Source organism: Rattus norvegicus, chromosome 7 (genome assembly GCF_021556685.1).
Source record: "Rattus norvegicus strain SHRSP/BbbUtx chromosome 7, alternate assembly SHRSP_T2T, whole genome shotgun sequence".
Taxonomy (NCBI): domain Eukaryota; kingdom Metazoa; phylum Chordata; class Mammalia; order Rodentia; family Muridae; genus Rattus; species Rattus norvegicus.
Genome location: NC_141540.1, coordinates 116,027,157 through 116,044,519, shown reverse-complemented (window position 1 = coordinate 116,044,519; position 17,363 = coordinate 116,027,157). Strand labels below are relative to the sequence as shown.

The window sequence follows — 17,363 nt, the reverse complement described above, 5'->3', positions numbered from 1 at the left end:
CATCCACAACTCAGGCCCAAGTCGGGAGTTAACCTGATGACCTACTCTTCCCTCGATGCCCTGAAGTATGGGCTCCTAAACTGTACCACATAAAGCCCCTATTTCCAGTCAATTCTCATTCCCTTCTTAGTGGGAACCCCATGTGAGACAGGAAGCCCCACTGGATCCCTACTGACCCCACTCATATTTTTGAAGCTGAGGATGGAGTGGAGCCCCCCGCAGCACACTGCCAACTACCCTACCCCACCTCCCTCTCTCCTCCCTGGCTGTGTAAGCCAGCATGCAGTACCCCTACCCCTGCTGTGAGCTCACCTGTCCCAGAAGCTAGAACAGAATAATGGCAGGCTGGCTCTCTAGTAAATTACTTCCCATCACTGCAGGAACATTCTCAGCTCTATACTTGTCCCCACCACAGCACTGGACCCAGTGACATCTCCCCTCTCCTTCAAAGCAGACACTCTTTGATCTGGGATCCTGACCCCTCATGTCACCTGTGTCTGGTATAGGAACAGATCTTCCCATCGACAGAGACCCTTTGGCTTCCCACAAAATCAGCTCTGCTATTTCTCTATTTCCCCCAGGGCCACACGTTTCCAAATCATTTCTCCAGAAGCCCTGAGGAAGAGGAGCCACAAGTTCCCTAGAGATTCAGATACCCTCAGGCAGAGGAGCTCCAGTGAGGCCTGGGTGTCACCACCTCTAGCTGCTGCCTGACCTTTGCAACCCTGACCCTCTGCTGATTGGCTCAGGCTGGACCCGAGTTTGTCTGATGATCCAAAAGTTGGGCACCGGGGCTCAGAGCAGCATGGACCCAGCATGGGAACAGGCTACTCCACTTGGATGAGTCCTAAACCAAGCATATCTTCTTACCCACACAGCCTGAGGCACCAAGAGTCCTGGGTTCCAGTGTCTGCTCAAGAGGGTTAGTGTGTGGGGTCTCTGCTACTGCTATGTCCTGAAGGAGGGGCCTGGACAAGATGAACTTTTGGATTGGACCTTCTATGCTGAGTGCAACCCCACCCAAAACACAGCTATGTTGTCACAGCCAAGTCAGGGTCTCAATACCTTGGGCTCAGTACCCATACTCATGATCATATCTTTCTGAGCATACATACAGACACACAGCACATATACCCATAGGGGATAACACATGCATCTATACACACTTGCCCATTCCCAGTTACACGCTTACAGTCACATGTTTGCAGGCACCCCCATCACCACACACAGAGTACAGGGGATAACACATCTCAACTATACATGCATCTACACACACTTGTCCATGCCCAGTTACATTCTTGCAGTTAACATGTTTGCAGGCACACACCATCCCCAGACACACACTTACTTACCATTCACTCACTTGCTTACAAGTTCACCCTTGCATACTTTTTTCCTCATGTCTGCGCACACCAGTCACTCTCACTGCCATGTGCAGCACACTGTCCACACACCCAGCTCCTCTCACCTCTGGGAACCTCTCTGCACAGCTGCATACTGTAAACATACCCATTCCCACACATAGGTACCACCCCTGTGCACACTGACACATATAGACACATCCGACCACTCCTATACATGAGCAACACTAACAGGTTCATGCCCCAAACAATCACACACACACACACACACACACACACACACACACACACACACACACACACAATCACTCCAGGCTCTATCCACTTGTCTTATGGAGGTGCAGGCTGTGGCTAAGCTCTGGGCCAGCATTATTGGGGGGACTCGGGGAGCAGCAGGAAGCAGTGCAGGACTACCCCAACCTTGGATTCAGTCCCACTCTAGTACCTTAGCTGACCCACTCCTTGCCTCCCAAGTATCTTATATGCTGCATAGCAAGCAAGCCTTGAATTGGGAAAGACAAGCCTGCAGGCAGAGGGTGGGTAGAGGCCAGGTCTGCCTTGGAAACCCAGAGGGGACTGCAGAAATGAAAGAAATGAAAGAAAAACATAAAAACAAATAAATGTGGGTCAGGAGGGAGCAGAGCCCGTGCAGGGCTGCTCCAAGGTGGCAGCAAGGCACTAACATGGCGTTACTGGTGGCGTCGGAGGTGGCTTCGGCCGCAGAGAGGACTCCGCATTCAGCACACGTGAGGGCACGCCCGAGGGGGGGCACGGGCAGCTGACTGCAAGTGAAATCAAAGGCTGAAACAAAAGCAAACAGGTTCCCTCGGAAACGCGAGGCAAGGAGCAGAGATGGCAGCCCGAAGCTCTCAGGCATCTACGAGACCCAAGCCTAGGGCAGGGAGTAAGGTGGGCAGGACTTCAGACTGCCAGCATCTGCTGACTGACAGCATGCCTCAGTCTCAGTATGGAGAGCAGCAAGATCTGAAGGAGGCTTTGCTATCCTTCCTCCTCCCACATAGGCACACCAGATGTTATCACATGGGCCGGCCTCACAAGGAGAACAGAAATAGACAGGCTGATCTGTATGACAACCCTGTCCATGCATGCCCGTGGATGTGTGAAGGGGGTGTGCGTGCACACACAGCGGGAGAGTGCCTCCTCATCTAGGCACTGGCCCAGGATACCCATAGCTGGGGTCTGATTCCAGCTCCCAGCTTTCCCCATCTCCCAAACCCATTTACTCTGATAGGAGGGGATACAGACATGGCTGCTTGCCCTGTGGCTACTCTAAAAACAAATCAAACAGGCCAGTGCTGGAGAGTCCAGGGAGACCTCCACAGCTACGACTGCAGCCACAGTTCAACCCACACGTGTTCTGGGTCTCAGACTCTGAGGTTGGCCCACTATTCTAAGATGGACAGCCAGGCTGAGGCTAGAAGCTCAGGTCCAACCTCTCTGTCATAGAGGTACTCTCAGCACAATGATAGCTCCCTAGCCTGCTCAAGAGCTTTAACCAGGGCCAGAGTCCACCAGGAACCCAGGGAAGTCACTGGGCAGAAAAGGAGGAACCAGAAAAAGAGAGACAGTGAGAGACAGAGAAAGACACCAAGCAAGACAGGCACAGGGGGGAGGGGCAGGGGTAGGACCCCCACAAAGACACCAGCACACCAGCTGCAGGATGTAGAAGGCTGGACAGGGAGAACTCTGGGCAGGGCAAGGCCACCACCCCAGTTTCCTGTGACCCCTCACATGTCCCTGAGCTGAGGCAGCAGTGACCCCCATGTCATCCCTCACTCCCAGGACAACCCACAGAGCAGGTGCCTGATTAGTGTGGGAGGAGCCTTGCCCCACCTGTCCCTTGCTATCCTCCAGTGATGAAGATACCAAGTAGGCAAGGCCTCTTGTGGTAGGATTCAGGAAACAGGGAAGAGGCTTTCCCAGCCTTGGGCCTGGGGTGTCCTCCCACCAGCCTGAGCCCAGTAGGGGGCGCTCTCTTTGAGAAAGAGCCTTACAGTGTCTGGGGACTCTGCAGGGTCCCAACTTGTTACAGGTCAGTTAGAGAAACTGAGGCACAGAGCAAAGCAGAGACCAACTGTCTAGAAAAAGCCTTTGTACTCTATGCCCCAGTTTCCCAACCTGCTTCAGGACACCTGAATTGTCAGACTGGATTGGGGACTTAATGGTGGGTGGGCTCTGGGTCTTTCCAGCCAAGAAGGGCAAGGTGCCAGGGCCACAGGGCCTACCCTGCCCGCTCCTTCAGCTTCTTGTCCGTGATGCCGTCCTTGGACACGAGCTTGTTGAACACCAGGATCCCGATCACCATGTTCACCTGCCGGGCAGAGGCAGGAGTGGGCCAGAGCCCATGGGTGCCTAGATCAGCAGCGACCATGCCCAGAACGTCCACAGTCTTCCAAAGGTTACTCATGTGTCCCACAATTCAGACCCCAGTGCTGGCCAGGTGGAGCCATTCAGTGCCCCTTTCTCAATGTTCCCACACCACCAACACCCCTCCCCTGGCCCCTGATGATGGTAAGATCCTAATTGTAGATGAGTCCTAGGGTCAGGGATGGCTTCAACTGGCTAATACTGGGCACCCTTTGTTCTTGATCTCCTCCAATCCCACAGACGATTTTCACTGGGTGCCTCCTGAGGGCTCTTAGGGTGTCAGAAACATCTTCCAAGCTACTAACCAAATTACTATCCAAGACAAGAATCAGTCTTAAGTCCACTGTATGAGTCTCTGTGCCCTGAGACCTTGGAACCTTGCCTGTCTTTGACTATCTCTGCCAAGGTGTGGAATAAAGGATAAGGTGTTGCTCAAATCTTATTTCTCATCCCCACTTTGAGAGAATTCCCCAGAGCCTCTGGGTAATTCTTTTTGTAGAAAGGCTGCCAGGACCCCAAGGCCTTGACCTGGCCCTAAGGGTCAAAGATCAAGGTGGAAAGATCCTCTGGGCTCTAGTGCCAGAGACCATGCCCAGAGGCCCAGGGACTGACAGTTTCCATGGCTCTGCACAGCCAGGATGTCATGTGCAGGGCCTTGCTTCCTGGGGTAGCCCTGCCTCATAGTTTGCTGACCACAGAGCTGGGCTGCAGGTATTCTAGGCCTGGCTATCCTCTTGCAATAGGCTCTGCTTGGCTGTCATAGCATGAGTGGTCAGGGCACAGGATCCTATGATGCAGCTCCTGGAGCCTGCTCTTAAATGACACTGCTCTGGCCCAGCAGCTACCCTCAGAGGCACTGACCAGTTACATCCACCTTGCCTTCCGTCTGGATGCCTTTGAGGAATAAGGAACAGGGATTCTGGCAGCCACCCAACTGTCTCTACCCACCTACACACTCACCCCAGACTCGACTCTCACACTCTGCAGTGTCAGTCACTCCTGTGCCACCTGTCCACCACACTGACTTGAGCCAAGCTCCCTGGCCACCCCTCTCCCACAGAGGGTAAGCTGGGGTGACAATGACTAGAGAGAGAGAGCATCTACTCCCATGCTGAGCCAGGCCAGCGCTGGTTCTGGGCCAATCCCCACCTATAGTGCTGGACTCCTCTCCAAAGGCAAGGCCCCGCTGACACCAGGAAACAAGCAGCCTCAGCTCTTGGCACTCTGGGCGCTGACAGTTGCGGTGGACATGCGTGACCTGAGCCAAGTCTACTCAGTCCCTGTAGCTTCAGCTGTCCATCTGTCCATCTGTCCCCACCTCCCTGTTACTCACCAAGCTCACAAAGGCCTCTTGGCAGGTACATATTCAGTGCCCAGTACCCAGGAAAGCCATGCTCATGGAGATAAGAGGGTCACAGGGTACCACACTGAGTGACTGGAGTGGGGTGAGAGCTGCCACTGCTGGTGACCAGGTCCCCACAGGCCACCTAAGGGGCAGGTAAGGACCCAGGGGTCCAGCCGTGGAGGGAGGGGAGGGAAGAAGAGGGGAAGGGTAGGTCGGTACCAGCACAACTGCAGCAGCCGGTCCCACGAAGGCATACAGAAGTCCCCCCTCCAGGGAGAGCCAGCAACTGGGGACGAAACAAGCAGTCAGAACCAGCACCATGCCCAAGACAGAGTAGGCAACAAGTGTGTTAGGGAGTGTGTATGAGCTGGGCGGCCAGGAAAGGAATCGGGAAATTTGCCCACACTCTTTTTTGGGGGGGGGGGGTTGGCTCCTCAGGAGTCCCCATGCAGCCACCGCTACCTCCACTTACAGATGGAGATGTGGCCCAGAGTGAGGATCTGCCTCCTCAGAAGCATGCATGGCATGAGGTTCCTGTCCTAGGTCACTAGGCTGATGCTCACCTGCCTAGCTCTCCGAAGCCCAGACCACTGTCAGCCCCTGGACACCATCCATGACACCAGCAGATCAAACCCTAGAGCAGCGGTTCTCAACCTTCCTGATGCTGTGACCCTTTAATACAGCTCTTCATGTTATGGTGACCCCGGCCATAAAATAATTTTACTACCTCATAACTGTAATTTTGCTACTATGACGAATCGTAATATAAGTATCTGATATGCAGGATATCTGACATGTGACCCCTATGGGGGTTGAAACTCGAAGGCTGAGAACCGCTGCCAGAGGCAGTACTCAGAGTGCTACAGGCCTGTCCCCAGCCCTGGCCTGGGCATTCTAGCCAATGCTGTTCTGCATGCTCCTCTTCATCCTCCAGAATCCCATCAATGTCTTCGACATGGCTCAAACATCAGGGCTCCAGAGTCCTGCTACCCACCTACCTGGAGCTTTGGAGTGAGTCAGGTTTGCTCTGACTCACCTGCTGATGGTTTTAGACACACAGCTCCCAACTAGTGTGAGCCGGCCAAGCCTGCAGTCTCCCTCCATTCCCCTTTCTGCCTCTATCCTGAGCCTGGGATCATGTCTCTGCCCGTGGAGCCCACACTGCTTTAGGTCAGCTGTTGTGGTCCCAGGGGCTTCATCTGTGGAATTGACTGACCCTCATAAAGCACATGGGGAGGGTGCATCTGCTGTTCTCAGGGGTCACCCTTAACTCTTGCACACATGGAGAGGGTGACTTCAGAGGCTCATGGCCATCGAGGTCACCTACCGAGGAAGCAGGAGGCTCTGATGGCCCCAGACATTCTTCTCATCTCCCTGACCAGGCTGGACAGGACCTAATTGCTTAGGAGTGAGAGAGCTGCCTAATGGCCCTCCCTCTTAAGGCTGGCTGATACAGTTCCAGCAATGTGGGCATCTCCAGGGTCTGCAGAAAGCTATTCCGTCCCCACCTGCCCAACTCACTAGTTCATGGTGCTGTACCCCTTGGCCTTGGTGAATCCCACAGAAATGGCCACCACCAGCGCAGGGAGCCCTAGAAGAGGAGCAGAAGAAAGGGGATCAGTCCTGCCACCCCCTTTCCACATGGGTCGAGGGACAAGCTGCATGTGGGAAGTCCCAAACGAGGGCATTACTACACAGGAAAGAGGTGGATGGGGGTGGGATGATGCAGGACTGCAGACTAGAGGGCGGGACGCAGCCTGTTGTCACTGAATCCCATAGAAAGAGGGTATCCTTGTTAGAGCATGTGTCCCAAGCGCTATGAAAGATACGGTATACTGTCATTGTTATCTGAATGCCTATGGGACAGGTTGGGCTGCATTTTCTGGCAACCTCATAAAGGAATGGAAGCTCAAAGGGAGAAGCCAGAAGAGCAAATGGAGACTCTAGACGTGGTAAAAACAAGCAGGGGCCAGGATAAAAATGCTGAGAACAGAGACAGTTCATCATCTTGATCCAGGCTGCCCATCCCCTGAGGCTTGCTTACCCCAGCCCACTGTATACCCTCTCTCCAGCTGTGTGCCTTCACTCCTGGACACTAACCCTGGCCCGCTGCCCACCCTCACATACCCCAACAGCCCTAGCCACAGTCCACCCTCACCTCCCAACCCCAGCTGCCCTGCTTACCCCAGCCCAGGCAGAGAAAGCGCTTGCGGACGAGCCGGCTCCGGAGGCGGCCGGTGACAGCCATGTAGGATTGCCAGGCCTCGGTGAGCACCCAGCAGAATGAGGACAGGAAGAAGAAGTGCAAAAAGGCAGCCACCAGTGTGCACACAACCTGGGCAGACAGGGGCCAAGGGCACTGGGCAGGTGCTCCCGGGCTCTCACCCATCCCCTGTGTGCATGTGGCAACAGACGGGAAAAATCTGGCACCCAATGACTCTGAGACCAGACAGTTCTGGGCAGGAAGCAACCTGGTCCTCACCCTGACATGGACCACTTAAGCCTAAGGTGTTAAGTGCTTATCATCCTCCCCCATCTCCTAGCAAACTGGGCCCAGGAACCCACTGAGAAGCTCCAGTCAGGTCTATCCCTCAGCAGGGCTGAACCTGAGGCCCAGGAGTCAGGGAGACACACACCTAAGACCCACATCAATCACAGTGACTGTGAATTTCTTCCATGGCACACAGCAGTGTCTGTGGCTAGACCTTCTCTCTGTCTTCAACACATTAGGGTAGCCCATGAAGACCCCCTCTCAAAGCTTAGCTCCCTGGGTCACATTTGGCTAGGCAGGGTGAGGAGGTCACAGCGCAGGAGTGAGGAAGGGGTCCTAAGATAGGCAAATGGAGAGCCCTCACACTGAGCTGCCTAGTTCCATCTTCACACCAGAGAATACAAGGCAGGGCAGGGCGGGGCGGGGTGGGGTGGGGCAGGCCGGGGCGGGGGTGGGGCAGGGCGGGGTGGGGCGGGGCAGGGCAGGGTGGGGCGGGGTGGAGAAGGGCGGGGCAGGGTGGGGCGGGGTGGAGAAGGAGGCTGCCTACCTTGTTGCGGGTCTGGGTCTGCCCAATGAGAATGAGGGCATTAGAGGAGATGATGGACAGGCAGAAGTTGATGAGGATGACGGACCGCTCTGAGCGAATGTACCTGTGAGAGGGGTCAGGGCCTGAGGTTAGCACCTAACAAGGACCAAGGTCATGTGGCCTGCCTAAGCACTAGAGTTCCCCTTCCTCCCTGAAATTACTGCCTGTCTTTACCATCCTCACCATGGCTACTGTCATTCCTAACCCCATCACTACCATCACATTCACCGCCACCACCATTACCACCCCAACCTTCACCACCATCATCTGCACCCCCAGTACCACGTCTACCATAACCATCACTACCTTCATCACCATCACTATCACCATCACCATCAACAGCCATACAGCCACAATGGCCATCACAACCATGGCCAGCATCATCACCATGAACCACCACCAGTCATTGGGAAACAAGATCCAGCTAAGTGAAGAGCAGAGGGTCCCCTTAGCTAAGCCTTGGGGTTGATAAGCTTGCTGCAGGCATATCCCTCATTTCACTGTCCCCTACTCCCCAACTGGCCATCAACAGTTCCTGTCTGCAGCTCACAGGGTACAGGGATGCCAGCAACGCTCACTGAGAAAGGCGCTTTAAACACCAAGCTGCCTCCTCTCCAGGTCAGAGTTGAATTCAGCCTCTGAGCTCCAAGCTCCAGATGCTCTGAGATCCCCAGAGGTTGAGCAGAGGGAGTCCTATGGGAGGCATTCTGGATGTTCTGCCTTTGGGAAGAACGCAGAGGGCACCTGACGCTAGAGGCTGCAGAAACTGCCGTCCTCCACCAGTCACATCGATCTCTTCCTGTTACCCACAGGCAGTGACTGGCACATCAGTTTCAATCATTGGCTACCATCGTATGGGGCAGAGAATTGGAATAACCAGTCGCAGGGGCCAGCCACGGCACGGGGAGCCCTAGAACAGCTCTGTGTACAACGACCTTGAATGTTCTCAATGTAAACGACTGGTTGGGGAACTGGATGCTGGTGAGCATGGAGAACGCCACCCTACTGGCTCATGCCGCTGGTTACATATACCTACTGGTGGGGGGCATGTGCACAGACGCACCTGTGAGCTCAGTGAGCTCCTAATGCCTTAGCCATAAGATGATTCACACTATGCAAGTCTCCTAGATACACACTTGCCTGGAGTTTAGCTAGGCTGTGCCACCCTATAATCTACACATGGTCAGATAGGGCCTGCAGTATACATAGGTCCTGATGATCCTGGTAGCCTCGGGATGCTGACCCCAGGGAGTCTGCAGGCCCAGATATGAGAGCACACAGGAGTATTAGGTAGCCACAACCCAAGTATGCAAAAGATAACTGCTCTATGTGCCCAGCTGGGGCCTGGGCTCAAAGTTGGTGTCTGTCAAGGAATGTAGTCAGGAACAAGGACCCGTATATTCAACATGCACCCCCCATTCTGTCTCTGTGTCCCCCTAGTGCCCAAGCAATCAGGAACCTGGAATGGAAACAGAGGTAGCATAGGACGAAGGGGTCAGCTGGTTCAGAGTAGATGGTACAAGGGGGAGGGAGGGAGGGAGGGAGGGAGGGAGGGAGGGAGGGAGGGAGGGAGGACTGGATCTCTGGCTTCTAGAGTGGGCACCTACCTCCACACAGACACGTAGATGATGACCAGCATGAGCAGGGTGAGGGAAGACACGCCACAGCCCACGATGAGCGTCACAGATGGCACGGTCACCTTATCCATGGTCTGGGAAGCAGGGGAGACAAGGAGTGAGATGTGACCCATGGTGAGCAACCAGAGGTCTGGCCCAGGCTCCGTAGCCCCGGGGGGCTTGTGCTCCTCCACCCCAGTTCTCTGACTTTCTCTGCTGGGCAGGTTTTGTCCCTTGCTGAGGAGAAGCCCTTGCAAGTATAATGACAGTCACAGGCCACACCTGGCAATAGTCCTCACCTCCTTCGTGTCACTGCCCCTCAACTCCGGGAGGGTTCACCCTACATCACAGGTAGGGCAAGGGAGGCATAGACTCAGCCTTGCGCCCACAGTCAGCTCTTCAACTGTGGCTGTGCACTGCCAGGGCCCCAGGGTGGTGTCCACCCCCAGCTCCTACTAAATCTCAGTGGGCAGCCAGCCAACACCCCCAACTCCATGGCCACCCACCCCAACATTCTTCCCACAGTTCCATTTCTCATTGCCCTGCCAAAGCTCTTCCTTTTGTCTTTCCCCTGCTCTGTGAGGTACCTTGATTCACCTCCATATCTTGGCTGTCCCCCTCTCCCTGCTTGGTTCAGTATTCCCAATCCAGGGCAAAGGCCGTTGGGCTGCCGTGTTTCCATCTCAGAGACTGTAAACTGCAATTCACTCTGCCCAAAACTCACTTCCCAACTCCACAAGACTAGGGCCTTGGCCGTTCTGGTCTGGCTTATCCTTGTGCAGGGGCAGGGCCCATAGACCCAACCATTCTCTACCATATGCCCAGCACAGCAGGCTGACCCTGCTCACACAAGGGGGTGTTCACTGCAAATGATGACACAGGCCATGGCTCACACCATAAGCCATGTGGTACCCCAGGCCATAAGTCATGGTAGAAATAGAGGAAGCTCTGCACCACCCCTCATGCCTCCTTCCTTTCCCTCTTCCAGAATGGAAAGAAGCCTGAGGTGGCCTAACTAGGCTCTGGACCCAGGGTGACACAGACAACATGCTTAACACGTCCACAGGCACCCAACTACCTGATACACATATAGATACATATACCCCTGGCACAAGCAGGAAGACTCCCACTCTGGCCCTAACACCAAGCCTGTCCTTCATGCATGCCAGGCACCTATGTTACAGCTGAACCTACCCTGGACAGAGGCTGAACTCCTGCTGCATGAAGTAGCAGGAGGCTCTAATTACCCTAGGCCCCTGGGTCTTGCAGGAGACCTGGGTGACCAGCCCTGTGTCTCTGCAGCCTCTAAAGTCTCTCTCTAGCCATACTCATGAGTGATGAGTGGAGACGTCACTGCATCCGCTACACTGAAATGCTGGACATCTTTCCCCAGGCATGAGCCCTCTAGGATCACACAGTCCTATCACACTTTCCTTTACCAATGAAGAACCTCGGTCCCAGGTGAGGGGAGGCCAGGTAACAGGGACAGGTGGGGGTTGTGGCCAGCAAAAATCCCAAGACTCTTGGAAGGTCACAGTCAATTGAGCAAGTGGCTCACACCCCTGCCACGGCTGACTCCACTTTCGACCTCTATGGCCATCTGCCTTGCCTGCCCTCATTAGGGCTGGCAGCCACCAGACACCCCTAGCCTGCTTGCTTCTCCCGAATGGCACTCATGAAAGTATTAGTTCTGTATTCTATGGGGCCGGGGGCAGCTGCAATCTGTGAGCAGGAGTGTCAAGAGAATGCCAGGCCTTCTAAGGAGGGTCAGACTGGAGACCCCCAGGACAAGAAACAGACCCTAAACCTAGAGAGAAGACAGGACCAGGCTGGCCCACTGTGGGTCATCAGCTTCAATGCCAAGCTCACCATGCCGGAGGGCCTTTGCACAGGCTGTTCCTATCACCCACCACTGTCCTTCTGACCTTCACATGCCTGGCTCTTCTCTCTCTCTCTCTCTCTCTCTCTCTCTCTCTCTCTCAAAGATTTATTTATTTGATGTGTGACTATACTGTAGCTGTCTTCAGATACACCAGAAGATCCCATTACAGATGGTCGTGAGCCATCATGTGGCTGCTGGGAATTAAACTCAGGACCTCTGGAAGAGCAGCCAGTGCTCCCAACCTCTGAGCCATCTCTGCAGCCTGGCTCTTCTCTTAGCTAAGATGTTGCTACCTTCTAGAGACCCTAAGAACATTCCGTCTGATCCGGCCTCAGGTTCTCTGCCTGCCACTTTCCCTCAAGGACTCTGAATAACTCATCTGCACTTCACATAGCTGCTGTCAATTTGCACCCTGTATGCTCCCTAATTCTGAGTCTTCACATGGTCTACACACCTCACCTCCTAAAGAGTAGCCTCTAGCCCGCAATGCCAGCTTCCACTCTGTTTCTTGATCTAGTGAGTGCTGATACCAACTAAGCAGTGAGCCTTGATCCTTGTCACAGGTTGAGCTCTGGCCATAGTCTCCTATTGAGTCCTGACCCTGGAGACAAGCTGAACTCTGACCATGTACACACTAAGCCCTGATTTCAGTCACAGGCTGAGCCACAATCCTGGCCACACTCTGAACACTGCCCCTATTCACACTCTGAACCCTGCCCCTATTCACACTCTGAACCCTGCCCCTATTCACACTCTGAACCCTGCCCCTATTCACACTCTGAACCCTGCCCCTATTCACACTCTGAACCCTGCCCCTATTCACACTCTGAACCCTGCCCCTATTCACACTCTGAACCCTGCCCCTATTCACACTCTGAACCCTGCCCCTATTCACACTCTGAACCCTGCCCCTATTCACACAGAGTCCTGATTATGGTTACACTCTGAGCCCTGACCAATCCCAGTTATGCTTTGAGCCCTGTCCCTGATCATACTCTGAGTGTAACCCTGGTGACACTCTGACACCTGACCCTGCCACATCTGGGCCTGACCCTACTCACACACCTGTCCTCATCCTGGTCATATGCTGAGCCCTGAGTCAGGTTATATGTTGATACCAATCCTGGCTACTTAAACACAGGACTAGGGTCTGGTCCCCTACCAGCTAAGTCTGAGGCATGTCCCAGAGGCAATGACACCAACAGCTGGCCTCACATTGTGTTTACTATGGCCAGGCTGTGTCGGGCACCATAAACACACCGCCTAGTCCATCTACAAGGCTCAGGCAGGTGGTGCATCCCACTCACAGGTGTGACTCAGAGCGGTTACTCACCTCCCGCAGCCGCAGCCCAGCAGCATCTGCGCCCACACCCTGGCTCCCAGCCAGCTTCCCGCTCCTAGGTCTGTCTCCCTCATAGCATGTCTTGGCCAGTTTACGACCCTAGCTTTGGTGCCACACACGCTACCTGCACCTCGGGCCCTTTAGACAAGAGTCCCCCGGGCCATTGTGTCTGGTACATTGTCTCTGCTCAGGCTGAGGTACCTCCCAACTATCTGGTCCAGTCCTGTCGAGAGGAACACCTGTCTCTCTCTGCAGTCACCTAACTCAACTTCGGCCAACTCTGCAGCCAGAGAGGTTGTCCTTTGCTTGCTTATTCCTGCCAGGGTTTCATGTCTCCCCTGCTGGTCTCTGCCCTGTCCTTCCTGTCTTTCCTTCCCCTGGTATGAAGCTCAGCCCTACCTCTCACCCTGTCTACCTTGTCTCCTGTCCTATACCCAATGCCTTTCTCACACCTCCCCTATCCCTGGCAGCTCTATGCCTTTCTCACCTAAATGAGATGACTGTCGCCCCCTGCCCCAAGCTAGGCTAGTGAACTCCTGTGAACCTCACTCCAAACCTCCTCTTTACAAACTCCTTCTAGATGCTGATTTGGGGGAAGGAGGCTGCTGATTGCTTCCAGGGCCCCCAGTCTCCCTGAAGGGCACCACCAGGTTCTGCCTAAGCCCCCAACCCTAGACATTCAAATGTCAGCTTGGGCCAAGTAAGCCAGCTAGAAGTCAGGAAGACCTTAGCAGGAGCACTTTCTGGTCCCTCCCCTCCAGCATCTTAAGTGAGGTCTCTCCCTGTGGAAACCAATATGGGTGAGCTAGGAGGGTTGGGTGAAAAGGAGAGGAGAAAGACCAAAAGGAGTTCTAGTGGGAGGTAAACAGAAGCCACACCCACAATAGCCATCCAGCCACCCCTATACCCTGCTCAAGCCCTACACTAAACACAGGCTGCTTTCATGGGAGTCCTGCAGTTAGGAAGGTCTGGTTGCTATCACATCACACAAGTGAGGGAAGAGGCTCCAGGTGGTACCACCTGGCTCTGAACTCAGCTTCTGCCACCTCGTCTGGGCTACAGAGACTAGGAGCTCTAAAATGACACCCTGCAGAGACACTGTTATATGGCCACTGACCTGAGATGCAGAAGCCCCCAGAGCATCCATGGATTCCTGCCACACAAAGCAGAGCCGGGGCGCTCGATCCGCTCCTCCCCCTCAGGGTGGCCTCATTCTCCCCGTCCCAGGCATTTATGGTCAGCTCTACCTGTGAAGGCTCCACACTCAAACCCTCTGTTCCCTCCCAGTGTCACACCAGCTATGGCTGCTCCAGGGGTCCAGCTCACAACAACAGTGCTCCTCTCTAAGGTTAAAGTCCCCCCTCCTTTTCACAAGGGAAACTGAGACTCTAACAGACAGAAGGCCAATCCAGGATAGTGCTATGTGTAAGAAACAAGCCCATTTTCCCAGTCTTCAACTTCGATCTCCTACAGCCCAATCTTGGGCTAGTACAAAGGAACCAGAGACATGGTCTCTGCTAATTCTCCCTGGTCTGGTCCTCCTTCCAGGTCCCTCGTCTTGCCCACAGACCTTCCAGTATAGGCAGTCCCAATGATGGATCTGCCCAGTTGGAAGGCACATGGGACCCAGATTCACCATGGGATCTGAAACTGGCCTTTCTTGGCCTCAGATTCCTTGACTATCAAAGAGGAGTTTGGTAGCAACTACTGAGGTCCCTCTAGTTCCGACCCGCCATGAGACCCCAGCTAACATAGTAATCCCTTCTCACTTTCAGAGAGTAAGAGGGCAGTCAAGCATCTACATGGAGTTTGGGCTCACAGAGGGCCAAGATCTGTCTGCTCACAGCCAGAAGAGCCAAGTCCTCTCCCCCAGAGTCCTCCATTCCAATCCCAGGGCCCCTTCCACAAGAGAGCTGGGCTGGGCTAGGGGCCAGAGCTCAGACCCTGGCTCCTTCCGTTCTTGGGCCAGTCTGGCCCAAGAACTCTGCAGCTCCAGCCCCTACCCCCACTCTCCTGGCCTTCCTGAGGCTGTAAAGACAGGAAAGCCCACCAGTGTAGAGGGTTGGGCCAGCACCCAGAGCCCCAGGCAGCAAGCTGGCCTGAGATACTGTCACCATAGAAACCAGCAGCCCCCACAAGAATCACAGGAACAAAAAAAGGAGGCCCCTGAGACCATAGGCCTGTCTAGGGACTTGGGCCAGGCCCAGCAGCCTCAGCCACCCCCAGAACCCTGCCTGGGGACACAGCCACCTCCGCAGCCCAGGCTCCACTGGGGCGGGGGCAGGCAGAAGCACTGAGCGAAGGAGCTCCTCTTCTCTGTTCTCTAGCAAGCAAAGCAAAAGGGTCTACAGGCCCGCCTCCCAGTCCCAGTTCTAAGGTCTCCAAGGCCCCAGGCCTCCAAGGAGAGTGGAGACAGGACCCACCTGACAGCCACTTCCTGAAGGTCTCTAAACTCCACACTGCCACCCACCAGGCTCCCACTCACCATCTCCAGGACTTCAACGGGACACTGTGGCTGCTAAGCGCTGAGACCCCTGGGGGGCCGGGCCTGGCCCTGCGCCTCCCGCCCGCCCGCGCTCACATCCCCGCCCGCGTCCCGCGCCCCGAGCCCCCCGCCGCCCGGGTCTCACCGCGTCGGCGCTGAGCTGGGCTAAGATGGCGAAGGTGGAGAGCCGGTCACACAGGCAGCGCGTCCGGAGGGCATCGAGGGGCACCGTGCGGCAGCCGCGCCACGACCAGGGCCCGAGCTGCGGGGGGGCGGAGGAGGAGGGTCTGCGGGCGGCGGGACGGGAGACAGCGTCAGCGGCGGCGCGCGGGCCCCGCGCCCGCCCGGCCCGGCCCGGCCCGCACCTGCGCCCGCCGCGCGACCGCCCCGCCGCCAAGACCCGCCGCCCCGGCGCCCATGGCCGCGCTCTGCACCGCCCGCCGCGCGCTGGAGACGCGGAGCGCGGCCCGCGGGAGCGCGGGCCGCGGGAGCGGCGGGAGGGAGGCGGGAGCTGGCCCGGGGCCCGGCCGCCCCGCCCGCCAGCTTGCCCGGCCGCGAGCCCGCGCGAGCCCGAGGCCCTGGCGCGGGGGCGCGCGAGGGGCCGTCCCGGAGTACCCCAGCCTCACAGCCCAGGGCTCTTCCGAGCTGGTGACCTTGGGATGGCTCCATCCCGCGCGGCTGCGCGGCCGCATCCTCCAGGACAGGCAGCCTGGGTATCTGCGGCTCCAAGTCCCGGACTAGCACAGCCCTCCCTGCAGGGAGCTGGCCAGCTGCTGGAAACTTCCCTCTGCGCGCTGACCCTGGTCCCTCCTGCTGCCTCCAGGCCTCCGCTGGCCCCATTTCAGTTAAGCAAAGTGCTAGCTATGTTCTGGGTGCACCAGGATCTGAAGGATTCCAGCAAAATCCCCCGTCCTCCCCTTTCTACCTCCCCTGGGGCCTACCAGGCAGTTCTCTGAACAGAAAGTTGCCAGCGTCCATCCTTCACCCTCTGGCCCTGGGGCTGATCTTGCCCTGCAGGAAGTGCCAGAAGGCACCTTTTTTGGAACTCAGTCCTGTTCCTGTCCCAGAAGCACCCAGGATTTGGGGTATCCAGAGTCTTAGGTAGGAGTGGTCTCTTGAACCCAAGGCCAGGAAGACTTCACTCTTTCCCAGTCTAAGGCTTTGGGAAGCCAGCCAGATGTCCTCTCTGTGCACCCAGGAAGACTGTAGCTTCCATCCCTAGTCAGAACAATGGCCTGAGGCCTTTTCCAGGCCACCTCCACAGTGCCAGTGGAGACTATAAAATTCATAGACAGGAATGGGCCTGCCTATCTACACCTGCAGTGGGTTTTCTTTGGTTGCTTTCCCTGGTGGCATTGAAGAACTGCCCTGTGCATGGCCCTGACCAACACATAGCCCCGACCGCACATAATACTGAGAACGAAAAGAATAGCCAGATACCTGGGTTCCAACATTACCTCAGCTACACCCTACCTGTAGGAGCACAATTACTTTCACCCCCTTGCCTCAGTTTCCTTGTCTCTAAAGAAGGGATGGACCCCAACATAGCACAGGGCTGCACAACTCAGTGCCTGACTGGAATACATGCTGGCAGCCAACAGCAGCTTCAGCTGTCAGGAGTCTAAACCCTCCCTTAATTCCCAGTGACTCCATACTTCCTTCCCCCTCTTCTCAACAACCCAGTGAGTCAGGCCCAGGGAGACAGGACCACAGCATCTGCATCTCTCTCAGGGTCTCTCTGCCCCTCCGAAAGAATTACTCTAGAGAAGCCTGTCTTAGGTTATGGGCTAGCCCAGGAGCTGCTGCTCCAAGCTGTGTGAGCGCCTTTCCATCCCCTATACTTGTTAGCTCACTCTGAGATGCAGTG

General features: G+C 55.8%; 1 protein-coding gene across 13 annotated transcripts in view; it reads right to left on the bottom strand.

Annotated features, from left to right (window-relative positions):
* Positions 1 to 17,363, bottom strand: part of Adgrb1 (adhesion G protein-coupled receptor B1) — a 71,977-nt gene that overhangs the window by 9,688 nt on the left and 44,926 nt on the right. For 5 of the 13 annotated variants that reach the window (NM_001170597.3, XM_087558076.1, XM_087558078.1 and 2 more), the window contains 7 exon segments: positions 3,608 to 3,693; positions 5,314 to 5,380; positions 6,616 to 6,685; positions 7,279 to 7,429; positions 8,133 to 8,235; positions 9,779 to 9,882; positions 15,642 to 15,783. In NM_001170597.3, the coding sequence (NP_001164068.2) occupies positions 3,608 to 3,693; positions 5,314 to 5,380; positions 6,616 to 6,685; positions 7,279 to 7,429; positions 8,133 to 8,235; positions 9,779 to 9,882; positions 15,642 to 15,783 (723 nt within the window). 13 annotated transcript variants of the gene reach the window in all.